General features: G+C 34.5%; 5 protein-coding genes across 12 annotated transcripts in view; 2 read left to right on the forward strand and 3 right to left on the reverse strand.

Annotated features, from left to right (window-relative positions):
- Window positions 1-3,548, reverse strand: part of LOC109540900 (plexin-B) — a 32,495-nt gene extending 28,947 nt beyond the window's left edge. Inside the window, exon 1 of the mRNA XM_019909424.2 lies at window positions 2,780-3,548. The gene's annotated coding sequence lies outside the window, so the exon portion shown is untranslated. The remainder of the gene's footprint in view (window positions 1-2,779) is intronic.
- An 83-nt stretch (window positions 3,549-3,631) lies between these two features.
- LOC109540906 (OTU domain-containing protein 5) lies at window positions 3,632-8,158 on the forward strand. Of its 3 annotated transcripts, none has more exons than XM_019909436.2 (10): window positions 3,632-3,729; window positions 3,835-4,033; window positions 4,204-4,304; window positions 4,588-4,912; window positions 4,965-5,120; window positions 5,181-5,337; window positions 5,631-5,848; window positions 5,905-6,175; window positions 6,235-6,438; window positions 6,538-8,158. In XM_019909436.2, exons 2-10 carry the CDS (start codon window positions 3,962-3,964, stop codon window positions 6,666-6,668), a joined length of 1,635 nt encoding a protein of 544 aa, XP_019764995.1. In that variant the 5' UTR covers window positions 3,632-3,729; window positions 3,835-3,961; the 3' UTR covers window positions 6,669-8,158. The 3 variants fall into 3 exon arrangements, with proteins under 3 accessions (XP_019764995.1, XP_019764994.1, XP_048524537.1); XM_019909435.2 differs by having other exon boundaries at window positions 3,636-3,729; window positions 3,832-4,033; XM_048668580.1 differs by lacking the exon at window positions 3,632-3,729 and having other exon boundaries at window positions 3,754-4,033.
- LOC109540903 (WASH complex subunit 4) lies at window positions 7,514-13,150 on the reverse strand. Of its 6 annotated transcripts, none has more exons than XM_019909431.2 (16): window positions 13,065-13,150; window positions 12,602-12,694; window positions 12,428-12,552; window positions 12,213-12,372; window positions 11,969-12,141; window positions 11,616-11,837; window positions 11,323-11,559; window positions 11,078-11,254; window positions 10,680-11,012; window positions 10,533-10,617; window positions 10,244-10,476; window positions 9,834-10,165; window positions 8,630-9,120; window positions 8,179-8,577; window positions 7,926-8,119; window positions 7,514-7,871 (listed from the first exon to the last, which is right to left on the reverse strand). In XM_019909431.2, the coding sequence occupies exons 2-16, from the start codon at window positions 12,651-12,653 to the stop codon at window positions 7,815-7,817; spliced, it is 3,270 nt and encodes a 1,089-aa protein (XP_019764990.1). In that variant the 5' UTR covers window positions 12,654-12,694; window positions 13,065-13,150; the 3' UTR covers window positions 7,514-7,814. The 6 variants fall into 6 exon arrangements, with proteins under 6 accessions (XP_019764990.1, XP_019764987.1, XP_019764988.1 ...); XM_019909428.2 differs by having other exon boundaries at window positions 12,602-12,711; window positions 13,065-13,135; XM_019909429.2 differs by having other exon boundaries at window positions 12,993-13,080.
- Window positions 13,151-13,295: 145 nt separating this feature from the next.
- Window positions 13,296-15,252, forward strand: LOC109540908 (E3 ubiquitin-protein ligase MSL2). Its single transcript, XM_019909448.2, has 4 exons — window positions 13,296-14,277; window positions 14,333-14,512; window positions 14,563-14,773; window positions 14,827-15,252. Exons 1-4 carry the CDS (start codon window positions 13,501-13,503, stop codon window positions 14,928-14,930), a joined length of 1,272 nt encoding a protein of 423 aa, XP_019765007.1. The 5' UTR covers window positions 13,296-13,500; the 3' UTR covers window positions 14,931-15,252.
- LOC109540902 (tripeptidyl-peptidase 2) overlaps window positions 15,136-19,759 on the reverse strand; it is a 5,584-nt gene continuing 960 nt past the window's right edge. The window contains exons 3-12 of the mRNA XM_019909427.2: window positions 19,131-19,626; window positions 18,810-19,053; window positions 18,548-18,744; window positions 17,301-18,483; window positions 17,005-17,239; window positions 16,700-16,947; window positions 16,406-16,641; window positions 16,086-16,353; window positions 15,855-16,017; window positions 15,136-15,765 (exon numbers count right to left, since the gene is read on the reverse strand). Coding sequence (XP_019764986.1) covers window positions 15,541-15,765; window positions 15,855-16,017; window positions 16,086-16,353; window positions 16,406-16,641; window positions 16,700-16,947; window positions 17,005-17,239; window positions 17,301-18,483; window positions 18,548-18,744; window positions 18,810-19,053; window positions 19,131-19,626 — 3,495 coding nt within the window. The 3' untranslated portion in view covers window positions 15,136-15,540. The remainder of the gene's footprint in view (window positions 15,766-15,854; window positions 16,018-16,085; window positions 16,354-16,405; window positions 16,642-16,699; window positions 16,948-17,004; window positions 17,240-17,300; window positions 18,484-18,547; window positions 18,745-18,809; window positions 19,054-19,130; window positions 19,627-19,759) is intronic.

Consider the following 19,759-nt stretch of genomic DNA (forward strand, 5'->3'; position numbering starts at 1 on the left):
TCAAATGTTTGGTGTTGTATGGATTATTTATGTAAACACCAAACCCCGCAGAATTCGAGGTTATGAGAACAGGTTGACATTTCGAAATAGGTTCCGTCATTCAACGATTCCTGTTGAATTTACTGTTTATCCTTGTCTATCTTATTGTTACTATTTATCCATGGTTACCGGAATTTTAAATAATTACGAAGCAGGTATTTGTGCAATGTTAATTAGGCAGATTACCTTGAAAAACATTGCTGCCGTATTTCTGATATAGTTTTTTGCAAATTTCTCAGTTTTTAATAACAATTAATTTATTTTACTAGTTTGTCTGTACTCCTATAACACCGCCAGACAACACCCCCAGAGGAATGACGCCAATTTTGAATAACCCTGTATATAATTGTATAAGTATATTGCATAATAATAACATTGGTGGATACAAGGCAAAGTTCGGAAACTGACAAATGTCGCATGAAATAAAATCTATATTATAATCAACGAATTATGAGATTTCAACACACAAATATTGCTGCAATTGATTAATTTCAAGTCCCCCGTCAGATTTTTTCTTGCCAATTTGATTGAAAAATACAAACGCTGTTTCGTTTCTCCATTGCTCGATTGACGTTTTACATCTCCACTGCGTTTTTTTCACATTGGGTGTAGGAAAAAAGGTAAAACCCTGGTTCGTACGTTAGAAATTTCGATTGTGACATGTGCTATGTAGGTAAGTATAACTGTATGCGACAGATAAAAAGCAGGTATTGGCATTAGAACGACCTTCAGTCGATATTAAAGGAAACATCGGCTACTTACGATGAGAGATAAGATGAGATAATAAATATGAACCAACAATTTTTGTGTCTCGGCAAAAATTGATTGAGCCGTAACCGGATATCACTAAAACTTACTTTTAAGTAAGTACTTACATAATCCATACATATTACAGACTTTAAAAAAAAACAAAAACATATCAATATTCTGCAGTGTTTTAAAAATGAAAGAAAAATTACGCGTTGGGTTATACGACACCATTCGTATACATTCAACCTTATGTCATAAAACGATGGCTGCAGTAGTATTTAAAATTAAGTTTACTGTTATTTTTTTTATTAATTATTAAGTCACAGATCTATCTAGACGACGGAGCCGTGCACATATTAGTCCCTCTTTTCCAGTCAAAAATCGAGGTTAATACATTTAAGCTGATTAAAGTAATTGATGAATTAAATAGATAATGTAGGTATCAAACTTAATTGTCCTTTCTGAAAGAAGAACTTATCTTCCTTAATAAAAATCCGCTGTTCCCATATACATATATTGCAGTTGAAATACAAGTATTTTAAGCCATCGTCAAAAATATTATTATAGAGAGCATATTAAGTATTTAGATAACCTCTCCCACCACGCCACACATGCTGCTCATTAAAACAAAAGTAAAAGTGAAGACTTATAGTTTTGACTCTCACCTCATGTCACATTCAATCTTACTGCTAAGCGCTTTAAATAGCAATTGTATAGGGAGGAGAAACCAGTGATGCTCGACAATTGCGTACAAGTCGATAAATGCATGGGACAAATATTTGAAGTGAACATTAAATTAACTAAAATAAATGGATAAATATAAATGATCTGACAGTAGATATCAGTTTAGCACCCGATCACTATATGCTGCTTGGACGATGATGAACGATATCGTTTGACCCCATAACACTGTAAATAATTTTAAAAATCGTTCAATTCCTGTTTGAACTAGACTAGGTACTACTACGATACCACATCGCCAAAATGCCGGACACATTGGTATTTACAAAAATGGGGAGATAATAAATTACTTTTTGTTTTAATCGTTTAAGTCTTTCTTTGCATATTATAATTCTGGTATGGATACTTTCAAATACCACGAAATATAAGATTCATATATGTATTTACATAAAAGGAAAATAATGTTTGTTGGTTTTTGAAGAAATCCGAAAAATCGACAATCAAGATGACTTGATCATCGCAATTATAATCACCGCGTGGCGTAAAAACACCACCAGGTACTTAATTACATCAAGTAAGACCCAATGGTTATCGAGCAAATATGAATCTATAAGCAATTCCAATATTTCAATAACATTTTGGACGTAAATTTTTTGTAATTTTGTAACACTAATCAGTTTAACAGGTACCTACCATAGCGATAATGTAAAACACTTTTCGGTCATTTTCGCTGGTTTTGAGTTGTAAACAAGTGTCTATTGGAGCACGGTCAATTAAATACTTAGTTAATAATTAATTAATATGTAATAATAAACTTGATTTTGTCGAGTACTATTGTACTTTAATTAAAGCGGGAAAAGATGCAAATTTCAAAGGTTTTTTAAACGCTTTATAATTTTTTTTTTAAATCTAGATCGTTCGCTTGAAAAAGTTTCTCAACATTTCCTGCGCGTTCAATGTAAAAAAAAAATATTTTTCGAAAAATGCCGCTGTTAGGTATATAAGTACAATTTCAAAGGCAGTTTCAACTTATTGTTGAAATATTGGTACCTAATAGCCAAATGGAAAATGGTTTAAATAATTGGTACCTACTCATAAGTACTACGATACTCATCGGAAAAGTTTTGTATTAACAAGGATAATAGCAAATAGCAAACGAATCTTATTTGAAAACCACTGGATCAAATACAAACAGCGCTTTAAAAAATTGGTTAAGGCTGGAATCTACGGTTGTTAACAATATATTAACAATGATATGACTGTGGCAGAATTTTATCAACATGCATTTAACGTAAATGTTTGAATTTACCTTAATATTATGGAGCAAAGTCTTCAGGCGTTGGGACTCGCCGGTACACAAATGTTATTTACATTGAATTGTTTAGAACCCAGGAATATTTAGTTGCAGGGACTATGTTGTGACTTGTAGTTCTTCTTACGCCTTCCAAGCCACCGAAGGACTATGTGTACTAGTGTAAGTAAATCCAAATATATAAAATATGCACGTTCAAATGTTAATTGCACACCACGTTCTTTCTTCGGACCAAATGACAACAAAAATCACTACTCCATTTTGAAACAAAAGTCGAAGAAAAAAACATTGAATCACTTAAACACACGTCTTTGTTCGTAAAAGTAGTCTCTAATGGGCAGTTGGTTATCCTAAGCAATTAAAATTAGTTATAATTTGTATCAAATGTGAATTTGCTTGGAATTTGGGGAAAAATCCGGGGAATGTATTAATGGTTAACGAAATTCCGGAGCACAAATAGCACCAGTTCACCTATGATTTTGACTTGACTACCGAACTACCGACACGGAAGACAGGACTTAAAGGCAGATACAGAAGTTGTGCTTTTAGCTGCAAGCTTTACTTCTCCAATCGCCATGCACGATCCGAACATTCAATGTTTACCCGTTTTATTCGCCTACCATACTCAACCGCAATAAGATCCCACTAGTTATTAGTCTATGAGACAGCCACATTTTCTACATTCTACAAGCTACAAGTAAATCGAAAAAACTCCAACACTTTTATATAATAACAAACAGCATCTATACCCGCAGATAAAAGAAGCACTACTGTCAGCAGTGTCAACTTCACTAGTCGGTTATTCGGTGCTCAGCCATACCACCAGAGGTCAACACCTTACGGGTTAGCTGTAGCGGAGAATAAAATTCAGATTGGTTGGCTGCCAAACAGATGCCAAATGATGCCAAACCAGATGCCAAATGCCAAAAAGTCATGCACGAATTAAGGTAGCGTTGCAAGGAGCAAAATTAGTGAAAATGATTTTATCAATAAAAATTAAAAATAAGGTATGAATGTCAGTCAAGTTGGTAATACAAATATATTGATAGCAGAGACAGCTGTTCAGCTACATAAAGTGCAAAGTGAGAGGTGGGTGACTGCTGACATAATAGTTTCTGTGGAATTTTGAACAAAAGCGACATAGTTTCGGACAAACTGTGCTGACTGCGTTTTCCCATAATGACTATTTTACCAACTATTCGTAAAACAAGTAATAATGCTGAAGAAAACAAGGAAGCAGGCCAACAAAATGTAAGTGAATTTTTCCATACTTTTCACGAGTAGGTACCTATTTAGGTATTTTGCTTACTTGCTTCACCTGCACTCAATTGCACTACTTTGCACAGCTCACTTTCCTGTTTATGCAAATAGTTATTAATGATTAAGATACACTGAATATTGTTAATGATTTTCATGTATAGGTAACCGTTGAACGCACTAATAGAAGAAACGATATTAATTCTATTCAAATAGCATCTCTTTCCGAGAGTAACTCGAATGCTCGCAGATCACCGTTTCCATTGTAAGTACTCATTTCAAATTTTATTACATGCATACTTTCTAGCCATTAATATGACACTATATACAACGAATCTCTTTGTATGCTCAACTTATCACATAATTACGTGTTTTTATTCCGACCGTTGGGCACGATTTTATCCAGGCTAGGCATTTTTTTCGAGTTCTTTTTCTTCGTTTCAATTATGTTCGTACCATAGTAACTTCAAATAATGGCTGGGTATCAGTTCAATTCTGTTATATTGTGATGTGGAAAATATATAGAAAATTCAGTACATTTTTTAAAGCAAACCAGACAGAAAGGAGCGCTTGCGGAAAAGATTTAAGGAACCAGACAGAAATCGGGACAGAGAACGGGAAAGAGAACAAAAACGAGAATTAAGAAGAGAACAAAAGAGAGATCGGATTGCTGTTGCTAAAAGAGACATAGGCAATGAGCCGTTACTAGACGATGGTGTAGATAACGTAGAACAAGTAGTAGACCCTCCTTGCAATAGTAATAACATAATAAATGTTGAAGTAAAAGAAGAAGCTACAGGCTTTAACAGCGAAGATGAATATGATGATAGTAGTGTTAAAGATAGAGTTCTCACCGATGAAGAATGGCAGAAGGTCATACTGAATTAATCTAAAACAGTCAATGAATAATGGCAGTAATTTTTAGAGAGATGAATTGTTTTCACGGTATATGTCCAATTTGGGATGGGAAATCAAACAAATAAATGAAGATGGAGCTTGCCTATTTCGCTCCATTGCCGATCAAGTCTATGGAGATCAAGACTTCCATCATCAAGTTCGTCAGGACTGTATGAATTACATTGTTAGTGAAGTTTCAAGTCTGGAAAACATCATTGTTACAATTTTTACTTTCAACTTTTAGGTTCAAAATCGCGATTTTTTTGAACCATACGTGACCGAGGATTTCGATAAATATGTAGCCAGAAAGCGCACGTGGCATGTGCACGGTAATCATTTGGAAATTCAAGCAATGAGCGAACTTTACAATCGGACTATTGAAGTTTACTGCTACCAAATTGGTAAAAAAACTTGGTTGTTTATAAATATATACAAATAATTTTGAATCAGTCGTTATAATACAGTTTTCTGTTTACTATTAAACAGTTTGAAATCATATTAACTTGAGATGCATTAGATTGATGCTCATATAGCTAACTGCCGCACCAAGGGCGACCTATTTTTATAGTTAGTTTAAAGCAAGCAGCGTTTGATTGTTGCATTGTATTGGGGACCTTGTAAGACTTAATAACTAGGGCCAATGCTAGCTACAGCATGGACATTTCCCAAAAAATAAATACCTCTTATATTTCAGAACCAATTAACATTTTTAACTGTTCGAAAAGAATTGTGAATACTTATGAACCAATAAGATTATCGTACCATAGAATGTGTCACTATAACTCGATAAGTAATCCAAGCAAGCCCTCTGTTGGTGTCGGTCTGGGATTGCCCAACTATCACCCAACCGATACTGATAGGAGAAGACTTCATGATGCCGTTAGAGCAAGCGAACAATTATTAATCGAACAGGTAAAAACAGTGATATAAAATGTGTTCTTATTTTAATTGAAAATGTCGCATTTAAGACTATGCTTGAGGACAAACTGAAGGCCACTGATTGGGAAGCAACGAATGAAGCTATTGAAGAGCAAGTGGCTCGAGAATCGTACATTCAATATTTCCGAGATACAGAAAAACGTTTAAAAGATCAAGGACATCCGTTGGCTAGTGGCAGTAGTTCTACAATAACATCGGCGATGGTGTCCAGTCCTAGAAGTTCGCTCAGGGGATCAGTATCTCCTAAAGGCTGGCAGTCTCCAAAAGGCTGTGCCTCTCCCAAGCATATAACACCATTAGGTAATACTTCTGCACCCAATGAAATAATGAATTTAACATATTCGCGGTTATTCAATCAGCAAGTCCAAGAACAAGTTGTGCAACAAACCTAGAATGTGAAAACGTCATTCCTCCTTATGCCCCAACAAAAGAAGACGAGGCATTTGCTAAGAGAGTATACAACTCACCTCGTCACATTTCTGAACAAAATGATGGAAACTTTAATGTTGAAAAATTTCAAATAGATGAACCGGGCCCCTCATCTTTAATAAATAATAACGCTGGTAAGACATAACAAATTATTAATTAAATAACATTGTATTAATAACAAAAATTGTTCATTGCGTTTTGTTATAGTATATTAATTAAATTAAATAACTTAGGTGGTTTCGAAGACTTCGAGCAAGAAATAATGGCACAAGTGTTGGCAGAATCACAGCAATCTTATCTAGATGAATTAAAGAGCAAGTCGAGGAAAAGGCATACGTCTCCAGGACCTTCAACTTCTACTTAAATTTCATGTAATCATTTAATTTGGTTTGATTGTCAGCTTAAATGTATTAGTAACAATTGGGTAGCATCGTCGATTTTATCCCCTAACGTAATATTAATATTGTACATATTAATCTGACTTCAACTGCAGTCAGCCATTTACTGTGTAAATAATAAATAACCTTTAATTTTTGAGCATGTGAGGACGGGAGCTACAATATATTAATTACATTATATAGGGGTTGCGCATTTAAGGCAAATTTTAAGACATATTTCTAAACTTTTTACATGTAATATAGATTGTGATTATTTATTTCTGATATACTACTATTTACTTTTACAGAAAACAATTGAAGCCATTTTTGTACTTAGATAAGGCAAATCAAATTAAAGCCAAACACTTTAATTTTTTTAGACGTTTAAGAAGCCATTATAAGGTAAATTACTTGTGATATGTTATAACTAGATTGGACATTAAAATTTTATTTTGGTTACTTTAAATATTGCTGTTCGGTATTAATTTTTTTGTTATTACGAACGTATGTAATATAAAATACTATCAGAATATTTATGATCCGGCCTGTTAACAATTTTTACCCATATCTCGAGAAATACGATCATTTAGTAAAATCGCTATTAAATTTGTCCATAATTCTTAAAATTGTCCCTTCGGTAACCTAAAGTTAAATCTAACTTAGGTCGAGTTTTAACTGAAAGCAAGAATTGGCAGTTTTTATATTGGAAGCTTGACGTACTCTTCAAGCTTCCAATAAATTCAGTACTTCGAATCCAAAGTGAGGGATTGATATTACCTAGTTCAAATACCATCTGGTATGGTCTATGCGTCAATAATACAGACTCTGAATACTAGGTTGACCAAACAAAATTAACTTAATTTTATTAAACATGTTATACTGATGCACAAAAATGTAATATCTCCCTATCGCACATTTTGTATGAGCGTAAAGAATGGTTCTATGAAGTACATTCTGATGATATTGAGAACTATTTAAAATATATAAGAAAACGTTTTGTACAAACGGGCTTATTGCACTTAGTTCGGTTTTCCATATAATATGTATCACATAAGATAACAGTAACTGTCTACATGACTATCCATCATGTAGGTTTAGTAGAACTATTACTTGGGTCGCTAATGTATTCAGCTTTAGGACTGGAAAAATAATCTTGCACTGCTGTAACTGAACTCTAACAATTTGAATTCCTGAAATAAAATTCAGATATTATGTAAGAATGTGCCAGAATGTTACTCAGGTACCCTGTAGAAGGTCTCAATTTTTTTTTCAGTTAATGTTAAAGTCTGTTTAAACTTTGTATCTTCGGAGTTAGAGAATCGTGTTTGTTCTCTTATCTTCTGCTTATCGGTGTGAAATTTACGCTGAACAGACTCGAACCAATGCAAAGAGTTGAATTGACTTTCTTGATTTAATAACTCGATTATGTAGGCTAAACCTTAAAAATTAAGGAGTTTTAAATAAAATGATATCCATATCTTATGAAGTATTTCTTACCAAGAGCAAAACCATCATCTGTAAAGGCACTATCGGTTTTGTCTTTCTTAAACAGTTTCTCTTTACAGGTCAATGAGTGTTCCACAAAATTTATTGTCAGCGGAGGTACTATTATATAAAAGGTTTTTAAGTGGTTATTACTTGGATTCCTAAAGTGGGACAAAAAAGTTGATACTAAAAGCTTGAAGTATTCGGTTGTATTTTCAAAATGCTTTGTAAAGCCATTCAAGTCCTTTAAAACAAATTGGACTGAACTAGAAGAGGCGTTGGGAAACACTTTATTTTCGGTGAGATCATTAAGTAACTCCACCTCGGTTAGGTCGGGAATGAAACAAGTGCCTTGAGACAAACACCGGTTTCCCCCCGACCTAATTAATCGAACATAACCCATTGCATTCCCTACAACAGTTTATAGTGCAACAAGAATATTTTTTCTGGAAACATCTCTTACCAATATGTGTGATCAGTTTTCTAAATAAATCCAAATAAGTTTGTACTCCGTCGGGTAAGCCCAATTTGCGAATTCCCTTATTAAATTTTTCGGCTCTTTCGTAGGGGTACATCTGCTGAAGTTCCTTCTTGTGATCAGCAAAATGTCGCAGGTCCTTAATCAGTCGTGATTTAATTTGTTCATCGAAGAGAAACTGAGAACATTTTCGTAATTTGTCCTGTAAGAACTGGTACGTGTAGTTGACTGTAGTATTCATAATGCCAATGCCGTGCGACCTTATAGAATTGGCGACGTGTGAAATATTGATGGAGTTGAGATATTTATTATTGCTACACTCTTCGATGAATATTTGAGTATTCAAATTATAGAGATACTTTTGAACAAAAACATTAATATTTCTCATAATTTCTAGAACATCTAAACCCTGATCCAAAGTTTGCATTGGTAAATCATCGTCCACAGTTTGTAAACCATATTGCAAAACGGCCAATCTAAAAAATGTAAGCTTCAGCATACAGGATGTCCGAAAATCGTACGACTAACACTTCTCGAGGGCGCTCTAAAGCAACAATTAGTGGGACAATTTTCTGTACGACTTTTTCGAAAACGCAATAATTACTGATCTACAGGACGTTAAAGTTTAATAAGTGAATAACAAATTCATAATACTTACTACCTAATTAATAATTTAATAAATAATAATTAATTTTAAGTGCACTTGTTTCTAAGGCACGCTTTGCTAAAACGTTTGAGTAGTAAAGTAGATTTTCTCGAATACGGCTCATTTTAGAAAGATGACAAGAAACCTTTTTTACGCAATTTTGAGTGCTCTTTTATTTTTTTAAACCACACGTGACAGAAAGCGAAAAACAAAAAAGTTTAGGTTAATAATTAACTCACCTGAGTGAGTTCAACCACCCCATAGCACTAATAGATAAATATCAACTTTTGCACAATAATACAATTGGTCATAAGTAATAAGTGTGCCAAATTGTCAAACAATAATTTATCAAAAAAGGCAATTTAAAAAACCTAACTAACGTTATTTTTAATTTTTGCAAGTGTTATAGGAACTGGTCCCACTAATTTCTGCTCTAGAACTACCTTGTGAAGTACTGCTCGCACTATTTCCGAATACCCTGTATATACAAGTGTGAAACATAAATATTGCTATTGTTACGTAGGCTCTTGTTTATACCCTCACCTTCTCATGTCCCCGTACGTTCTCCAATCATGCAACACAACAGTAGTGAGGTTGTAAAAAATGGTACTCAAATAATGTTCGGTGTCGTGCTTTATACTCTTATAAGTACCATTTAGGTGCATCGGGAATAGTTTGTTAAAATTTAAAGAAAAATAATTGCGAAAAGGTTCAGAGGGTGGTAAATCTAAGTGCAAATGAGTCTGGAGCCTCAAGTTCGACTCAATTATTTGATTTACGGGCCTACAAAGCTTCTCTCGGAATATATAAAATGCCTCTCCTGAATTATCACGACTACCAAACATTTCAAAGTCCACAATTGCGCTCAATAAAGGCTGGAAATACAAGGTTACAGTGGTACAGCATCATTACATATCCGGTTCACCTTAAAATTTGTAACTATAAATACTTACATAACATTTTGAAAGACTTGATTTCGAAGCCACCAATTTGCTAAAATAAACCGGCATAACATAGTTGAAATGCCAAAACAGCACTGAACAATCACAGTACTTCTTCAGAAGATAGGAATATTGTGAAACTGCCTCCAATTGCTTTATTAGAAATCGTATCTCCTGCACAGAACCCAAACCACTCGCAGAAAGCGCCAAACTTGCTACTACCATACGCCACTTTGTATTTGGACCTATAAATTATATCCGTAAAATAAGTTGGAATTTAGAAAAAATTGATTTTTTTTACCTTTTAAAGCATGTTCGCATACTTTCAAGGATGAAAGAATGTCTAACTGTTGATCTTTGTATGATTTGGATTGAGTTTGATTTTTCTAAAAAATGAATTAAAACTAATAAAGAACTATTCCCAATGTTGTATCTAAAAATGACTCACTTTTACAACATTTAAAGTAGCCAACGCTACATGCTGTAAATGTTGAGATATTAACAGAACATAATAGTTAATAGAAAGCATATTTCTCTTAAAGGAAGAGTAAATGTATTTTAACATCTCTACTAGACGAGATATGCAGTTTAGTAATGTTTTAGTAACAGGCATATTTTCGTTGAGATGAATATTCATAATCCATTTAATAATCCATTGCATTTTTTGTGTTAACTTTAATCCATTAAACAGTAAACTACTGATTTCTTTCAAATGCCGCGTATTCAAAGCTGTGGCATTTAATTTTATTTTCGATTCTAATTCTATAAGAAAGTGATTAGCCTGAAATTGAAAGTCAAATATCCATTGTATTAAATCTGATATTTTTCCATCATATTTCTTGTCACCTGAAAACACAGCTTATTGGTCTCCTTTGTCAGATTTTGCACCCTCAACGTTACTAAGCTCAGTCTACAACTCTCGACAACTCTTTGGTCAATTAATTTAACTATTGGCGGTACGTATCTTAACAAAAACAGTTCTGGGTACCACATTATATTACCCATGAGCATATAAGCTGACACCTACAAAATTTGCAACAACAAATTTGGATTACCCTTTTACTCATCAACCACTTTCATTCATCTCTAACCTTTCTATTCAGATCCAACAGTCTTTTTAAAAATTTTTTGTCTGTAATTCCAAAGGCATTAAAGTAGAACGCAACGAGAACATTTACTTGTAAACCTGCATCTGAATATAAAAGAATGTCTTCATCTTTTTCCAACTCACTTATACGGCAACATAAAAAGTTATAAAACTCTTCGTTTAAACTACTTTTCTTGAATTCAATTATGAGTGAGCTTTCCAGACATTCTTGTAGAAAGTCCTGAAAAAGATTAGACGATTACGTGATTGATGCAGATTTGACCGAACAAAACTGACCGTAAAAATTGCTCCCGAAAATAATGAGTTTTCTAGTACGGTCAATGTATTACTAAAGACCCGTAAATTACACCCATCAAAGCCTGACGACGAATTTTTATGCACAATATTTCGTACAGCAGTTTTGTATGATAACCAATGGTTTTTCAGTGTTAGTTCACTAAATATATTATCAAATTTAATGAAAATTATCAATACATCACCAATCCAACAAATGATTTCCTAAAAAGATCAGACCAGTATTACCAAGATCAACGAAGCTAACATTGGAGAGCAAATTATATTGATCAAAAATGGATAAGTCACTTAAACAAGCATATAGAAAAACAATGACTATTCCTGGATATACTTACAGAAAAGCTAGGTATGCTATTTGATACATAGTACCCCTTAAGCAAAATGGAACTGAGCTGCCTCAATGTTAACCCTATCACATATCTTGCCCTTTTAATTAAGCTGTGTGTTCTTTGTAAAGGATCAATTAATTGGCATATGGATTCGAATATATTATAAACATTCCCGTTCTCTAAAATATCACAAAATCTCAGATTCGACACATTGCATTTGTAAATTCATTGATTTGATCATGATGCCAACCTTCTGCATAAAATAAAAATGATGAATAAAGACCTTGAGCTTCTTGCTTTAACAATTGAAGCTCTTGGCAAATCGCTCCTAACGTACTCACGATTCTCGATAAAGTGCCATTATCAGAATGAGCTAGATATAGAATAGAAACACTTTCAGAAACTTGATCCTAAAAATCTGTGTTATTATTCGAGATTCAAATGATTTACAATAGGAGTAATTACGTCAATGGCAATCGGCTCCAACGACGTTGGGCTTTTAGGAAATGTCCCGCTACTTCTGCTGGTAAGATGCGTGTAAGCTTCTATCAGGCTTCCAAACTGATGAAGCTTTTCTTCTCCAATAAATTCTAAATTGCAATAATAAGTAGAATAATGTTTTGAGGGTAAAAAACTTACTATATCCATCAGCGCTAAGTTTCCTGTCAGCTAGATCAAGTGGACCCCACATATTGACATGCTTAGTATGATTGTTTAAATCATAGATAATGACTGAATTTAAATAATATCTAATCAAAACTGGTTATTAGGTTAAAGCCATAGAGCATAGACCATAGCCAAGGTTCCTAAATTGTATATGTATTCCTATAGATAGAGACGACTGGGGATATTCTGTGCATACTATGCGTAGCTAGATACTAGATGTATCTATGAAATACTGAATCATAGAACAAGACTTTTTAGGACTGAGCCACAGCATGATACAACGAATACTTTGTATTTATTGTATCATGGGACTGAATTCTATGATGCATACTTTAGGACACAGACTACACTCTAGGAACCTTACCTTGCCCCATGCACACATCACATAGGTTGTGATTGGTTGTGATCATAGAGAAAGTAAAATTATTTTACTTACTCTATGGTTGTGATCCATGTTGTGATCTCTCTCAACCGATGGGCGTTTATTTTCATGCGTTTACGTGAGCGCTCCCGGTGAATTTTTGTATTGCCGATTGCCTAAATTCGGTGAGAAGCAAATTCGATATACACAAGTAGTTATTAAACGCACGAAATTAGACTAATTTTAGGCAATCGGCAATACACAAATCCCCGGTGGTGCTCATATAATGAAAATAAGGTCCTTTGACTTTGTCACGCTGTCAGTCCTTGTCATTGAATATTGTCATCATATTCAAAACTGATTTCCGAATCGAAACCAAAATATCGTGTGGTATTTAAAGTCATTATATTTACTTTAGTGGAGTTAAAAGTGGAAAAGTACAAAAGCATATTGCTTAGCTTAGCCTTGGCAAGTTTTTGGCCAAATTAAGTCTAATAACCATTGAGCAGCAATGTTTTCGTCGTCCAAAGAAAAGTCCCCAACGCACACTAGAATGAATTCAACAAATTTATACGTAACTACAACTCAAATTATACTAAAGGCTGACCCTACAAACCCACAGTCATGGCAGGACTTGTATAGACTGATACCCTATCTTAGGAACTCATTGTGTTGTGTAGTCTGTTCAATGTTATTAGTAGATCCATTAACTCCTACAGACGCTCAATGCCAACATCATTTATGTAGAAGATGTAAAGGAGGGCGCAAGAAAATAAAACCTCAGTGTGAAAGCTGCAAAGAGTGCATTGACTATAATGAGAACAAAAGTTTACGAATATTAATGCAACTCTATAAAAAAATGTGTTTTAATGTTATTAATTCTAAAATTTTCAAGTGCATTAAGATTCAAGCTATCCAACCAAGTCCAGGATTTCAAAGAGGTGCTAGTAATTTAATTCAACTTATAAAAGAGGGAGCTATGTTTCAGGATGATTATGAAAGTCGAGGAGGCTTGCCAAAATCAAGTTACTCGATATTGCCCTGTATATATTCAAATTCCTCTGGCACACAAAATCACACTGTGTCTCAACAAAATCAAACAGATACTCTAAAGACCCAAAACGCTAATAACCATCACAGAACGTCTCTATATTCCGTTGTTTATCCCGGTTCAGGTAATAAGATTACCATTAAAAGGAAACCAAAGGATTGTACAAATAGCAGTGCAAATAATGTTTTCATAAGTAATAATATAAGTTCTCTACAACCAAAGGAATTTCCGGAAAAGGTATACATTAGAGTTTAAATGATTTGGTAAATTATATCAATCTGGCTGATTGTAGGTAGTATTCAAGAAGCCCTGCACCAAACCAAAAAAAGGGTGTCGGTGTGGTAACGCTACTGCTACACCTGGAAAATTAACCTGCTGTGGACAAAGATGTCCGTGTTATGTTGAAAGTAAAGCTTGTATTAACTGCAAATGTAGAGGTTGTCGCAATCCTCATCGGCCAGATGGAAACAAAGTAAGTAATTATTTGGGAAACGAAATATTTTTTAATTGTGTATTTTTTAGGTGATGCCTTTTATCCCCGAATTGAAACCTCCCCAAATAGTCGTACCTCCAATTCAGGATATTCATGTCCAACAAATCCAAGTAATAACGCCATCAGTTCCATCAACTTTAAATGATGAATCCATGAGTGGCGGAATTAAATTAGATGCCATTCAGTTAGATACTCATTTTAATGCCGAGTCACTAAATAACCAGTTTAAGGCTTATAAATGTAAGGACTTGTTGAAGCGTAAAATTGATTTTGAAAACAAGAATTTTTTCCAGTTTTAGACAATGGTTTTGACCCAATACAAACCTTAACTAGTTCAGATCTGTTAACCTATGGGGTACATGAAGATGACGAAGAAACTGATATTATGGTAGCATAACTCCCCGTTTTTTATTTCCATATTATATTGAAACGAAGGCAATTGATGCATTCAGTGATAACATAACAGTGATTTTAATGGTGTTTTCATTAGCAACATTGAAAAATTCATTATTTTTATTAATTATATTCGATTACCATTCCATACTCTTTTTCAAGTGAATGCGAATTTGATAGCAGTTAGTTTCAAAAGAGGACACATTGTATTGTAATTGTGATATTTTATTATTGAAATTAGGATTAACATATATTTTTTTATTTGAAAATATCTATCGTACTAGCTCAATTGATTCACTGTACATAAAGTGCATATGTATAAAGAATCGTATTTCACTGACCCAAATAACTTGAAGCATTAGTCGTAAAGTCGAACTTTGTGACTTTTATGAGACCACCAGCTGCAATTTAGTGCAATTAACTAGGCTGTTTCTCCAAGAAATGGTCTAAAAATATAACTGTGCCAAAGACAGTTTAATTTTACAATTTTCTCTTAATATCTATAAAATTAAGATGAACTAAAAGAAATATGAAATGAATTACTTTATGACTTATTAATTTTAGTTCAAACCAGTTCATGATATATGTAGTAATAAATGTTTACTTAACAAAAACTAAAATGGTCTATACGAATTGGGAAACTTTGAAGGTAGTCCTCTCTCTAAATATTCGACCACATGTTTCCATTTTAATTCCTGACATATATCTATAATTCTCCTTTCCAGCTCCTCACTGGACTTATCTTCTTGCATTTTAAACATGAATTTTAAAAGTCTTCCATAGTGTTGATTCACAAACGCATGCCAAATTGCAAAAAACAATACATGAGATGTTAGAATCTGAAAAGAAGTAAAATTGTTAAATAGCGTCCAAAAAGGAATGTTATTCATTGCGCTCTATTGAAATGTACAGAAAGAATAACATTTACCTTTGCATCACTAGGATCAACAAATTTTACGAGTGATTTCCATACGTTTGCTATTTCCTGATGCTGATTATCACCGCTTTCGTCTAACAAACTTAACCGAGACAAAGCTATCCCTTTCCGTGCCAAACACTCCAGATAAATATTCTTTTGCTGCTCTGCTTGTCTAGATAAAAAAGAAGTGATGCATTGAAGAGTTATCACTAGAAAAGTATGCTGAATTAACTCAGTTACATTTTGACCTTAACAGCATCGACTCGCAAATCCGTTTTAACAGCCATAGAAGCCAATATCGTTTCTTCATTTAGGCTATTTAGCACTTTGTCGCACGTATTGGCGATTTTGTTTAAATCATCAGCAGTAACAGATGGCTTTTTCCGTAAAGCTGGCAATATTCTCTTGTCTAGAGGATCAAGCATTTGCAAATAGGAGGAATGAATTGGCAAATTGTTTGGATGATTTTTCAGTAATTCGCAGTACAATTTCTCGCCTCCTTCTTTATCTAAGATAATCATAGTTAAAAAATGTGAATTATTCTTACAATGATACTTTACCTAGTTTAGAAATCCAATTAATGCTCAAATCTCTCAAAGCATCATTATACTCGTCTTTCTTGGATTTATCTAGCACTGGAGCTCCCCCACCATTTGAACCGGTTTTTTTAGGACTACTATTGTCTGATAAAAAGTATTTGATTGGATAAACGTCGACTTTCTTACCAATTTCATCTTTAGCATATGTTATGGTTCCGGAGAGATAATGAGCCATATTGTTTGATTTAATAGAAAATCTTTAAATAAGCCAGATATTAAAGAAGTTGCAAAATGAATTTTCGGAAAGCTATTTACTTATCAGAAGCCAATGGGGCGATATAGAATGGAACAATCGTATGTGGATTGGCGTTGTAGGTAACCCCAGCTTTTTTTCCTCCGATAAGGGCTTGGGAGTAAGTCAAATAGACATCCATCACTATGCTACTAGCCAATTTTTGTTGCAATAGTAAAGAAGCATCTGTAATTTTTTCCAAGTAATCCCTTTTGTCGTGCCTTACTTGTAATCGTATCGTATATTCGCCTTTCTCAAGTTTCACGGTATACTGAAAAATAAACCACCGTGATGTTTGTCAGTTCTGCCCAGTAAAATTTAAAGGTACCTTAGAGGGATAAGCATCACCACTACTTAAAAGCTGCTTGTTTGCATCAAATAGCATCCAAAGTTGCGACTCGTACTCAGATTCATAGAGCATATGACTAAGCAAAGATAGATTGGGTGATACTTCGCAAGGCTTTGAAATACTGAAATTATAAACCAGTACTAGTTCGTAGATTTGTCGGTTAGGAGGAATAACATCACGATCAGTGAGAGGGGTAATTTTTCCTTCTGAAGGCCTGAAATTGAATTAGTTGGCTAATGTATTATATTCTCTAAAAAAACTATACAACATCTTACTTCAATATTTGCACGGAATTTTTCAATGAAATGGTTGGAGAAATCTCTTCACCCTGTAGGGTTTTAACTTCTACTGTATGTATACCGTCGGCACTATGCATGTTGATTAGTGGCTGATTAGGTTTGACGCCATAGAAGGCAATGCTATATTCCAATGTCGCTTCACCAGTATTTGCCCAATATTTAGCAATGACTACTTCTAAAACGATGTCCCCTTTAACTTGGAAACTAACGTACGTGTCAGTCTTTGAAGTCACAGCCACAATTTTCACTGTTTCCAAAGACTTACAATGCTGCCTGGGAAGCGACTGCATTGTATGTATGACGAAACGTCCACTGTCCTCATTCGAAGTCAGCTTTAATACGGCCCACGTTGCTGCTGACGGTACAACAAAATAATGCCTCTTGATTGTGTTGGGCTTAAATGGAATACTACTATATTTAAGAATGAACTTTTGGTCAGGAACTTCACTTGGCTGAATTATTGTGACAGGAATTTGAAATACTGGACCTTTACTAACGCATGCTGTATCATAAGCACTGACAAAAGTTGAATGCAGTCCCTCTGGTAATGCAGATGTGTCTATATCAATCCCAAACGTTCTCGCAACATTAGACAGATCTAAATGCTTTGGATATTGAACACATTCTAGTGGACATGTCAAAGCCAGCTTCATGTTAAAATTGATCTTTTCCTCTGCTGAAACTTCATCTTCATTCAAAAACCGAGGTTCAACACTAACTTTAAAAATGTGCTTTTTGCTGTTCGTTTTGGTACGTAGGTAAATTCCCTTGGTACTGCTTGAACCACACTGCAACTGGAAACGCACGTTCCTTTCGCGAATGCTTTGATAAGCGATAAGATAATCGAAAGCTTTATCGACTTGTATTAGTCCCGCTCCTTGAGCTGGAATTTCAACACCTGCTATGAAATTGGCAGTATTCATTAAGGCTCTTCGGACCAAATATGGAGAATAGTAACAATTTTCTTGAATTATGCCTGAGAGAAGAAGACAAATTGCGCCAGCGCAACTTGGAGAAGCCATAGAGGTGCCATTCATAAGTTGCGAATAGCGCAATGTAAAATTGGGAACTGAGGTAATTGCACCGCCCGGAGCGCATATATGAACTCCTACACCACCTTCAACAGTTGGACCTCTAGAAGACCACGTGTATGGAGCTCCTGTGAGAACAAAAACGTTTTAAGTGAAATGTTGGTTAGTAGTAAATTGTAGTCGTTCACTTACCTGACAGCTTTTGCTTCATGGCATATTCCGCCACCATCATTTCAGGAGATACGTAGGCGCCAACACTGATTATAGGTTCGTCATCTATATCTGAAGGAGTGCTGATAGTACCTAATGCTGGCCCATTGTTACCAGCAGATGACACCCATATTATTCCATATTTATTGACAATTTCATTCACTAAATCTCCAATACGCCTGTTGGAAAAGTTTACTTGCTTTAATTAGCAATTTTATTAATACTACTCAGTATTGGTGCTCACCCTGCATCCACCCAATGCGCGTGTTCTCCGTAACTCATATTAATAACATGGACATCCATTTTTTGCTTTAGCTCAAGAATCTTAATCATAGCTCTAATTAATCCGGTGCCTGTCTCCATCGAGCCTAACCTGCCATCTCCAATAGTGAGTGATATTACTTGGGCGCCTGGTGCAATGCCGTTTTGTTCTGGTGCATTGGCGAAATAAGCAGAGGCTATTGAAGCTACATGTGTGCCATGACTAGCTGCAAATATTCAAACAATATGTTTTTATTTTATACAATTCGCCATTTACACATTTAGTATAAGTGTATATACTTACAACACACTCCTACTAACTCGAGCACATTTCCATTATCATGAACATTAAAGCTAAAGTTGAGACTATCCAATTTCGTTAATGGCAAATATTCATGAGTAACACTATACTCTCCTAAGACAGGACAATTCGCTAATTCATTATCTGCACTTGTATTAATGCAGCACATCCATTTTGAACCATCATTGAAAAGAATGCAATCATATACTGGCCCAGAATCATAATATTTCTTGTCAAGATTATTCAATACATCTAATTTAGCTTCACAATCTTCTTTTTCGTGCTTTTCATTCTCATTGGAACTATTGCTGTTCTGTGAAGTCTCTAAATTAGATAGATCACGATTCAGGTCACTGATTAATTTCCTCTGGCCTTCTTCCCACTTTTTCTTCTTATATTCTGACTTTACGCGTTCCTTCAACCGATCAGGATATAAATCAAAAGCATTTTTTACACCAATTCTATATGTTTCGGAGGGATTGTTCCAATTACTTGGAATCTACAACACAAAAAGGACAGCATTGTTTCTCATTCTCTACTTAATACAACAGATTTAAAAAATATTATAGTTCCCGTTCAACGAAAGTCCGTCAGATAATTGCAAGGGCGGATCCAGGGGAGAGTCATGGGGG

The sequence above is a fragment of the Dendroctonus ponderosae genome, unplaced genomic scaffold (assembly GCF_020466585.1).
Source record: "Dendroctonus ponderosae isolate FM_Combo_2020 unplaced genomic scaffold, Dpon_F_20191213v2 Dpon_F_20191213_1, whole genome shotgun sequence".
Lineage (NCBI taxonomy): Eukaryota > Metazoa > Arthropoda > Insecta > Coleoptera > Curculionidae > Dendroctonus > Dendroctonus ponderosae.

Coding starts and splice junctions, on each gene's coding strand:
- LOC109540906 (XM_019909436.2), top strand. CDS start 3,962: ATGACTATTTTACCAACTATTCGTAAAACAAGTAATAATGCTGAAGAA. Junction 5,338..5,630: donor AGTTTACTGCTACCAAATTG/GTAAAAAAACTT, acceptor CTTATATTTCAG/AACCAATTAACATTTTTAAC. Junction 6,439..6,537: donor TTTAATAAATAATAACGCTG/GTAAGACATAAC, acceptor TAAATAACTTAG/GTGGTTTCGAAGACTTCGAG.
- LOC109540903 (XM_019909428.2), bottom strand. CDS start 13,120: ATGAAAATAAACGCCCATCGGTTGAGAGAGATCACAACATGGATCACA. Junction 11,255..11,322: donor TGTTGGATCTGAATAGAAAG/GTTAGAGATGAA, acceptor CAAATTTTGTAG/GTGTCAGCTTATATGCTCAT. Junction 10,618..10,679: donor CTACTTTAAATGTTGTAAAA/GTGAGTCATTTT, acceptor TTCATTTTTTAG/AAAAATCAAACTCAATCCAA.
- LOC109540908 (XM_019909448.2), top strand. CDS start 13,501: ATGTTTTCGTCGTCCAAAGAAAAGTCCCCAACGCACACTAGAATGAAT. Junction 14,278..14,332: donor CAAAGGAATTTCCGGAAAAG/GTATACATTAGA, acceptor GGCTGATTGTAG/GTAGTATTCAAGAAGCCCTG. Junction 14,774..14,826: donor CCAGTTTAAGGCTTATAAAT/GTAAGGACTTGT, acceptor AATTTTTTCCAG/TTTTAGACAATGGTTTTGAC.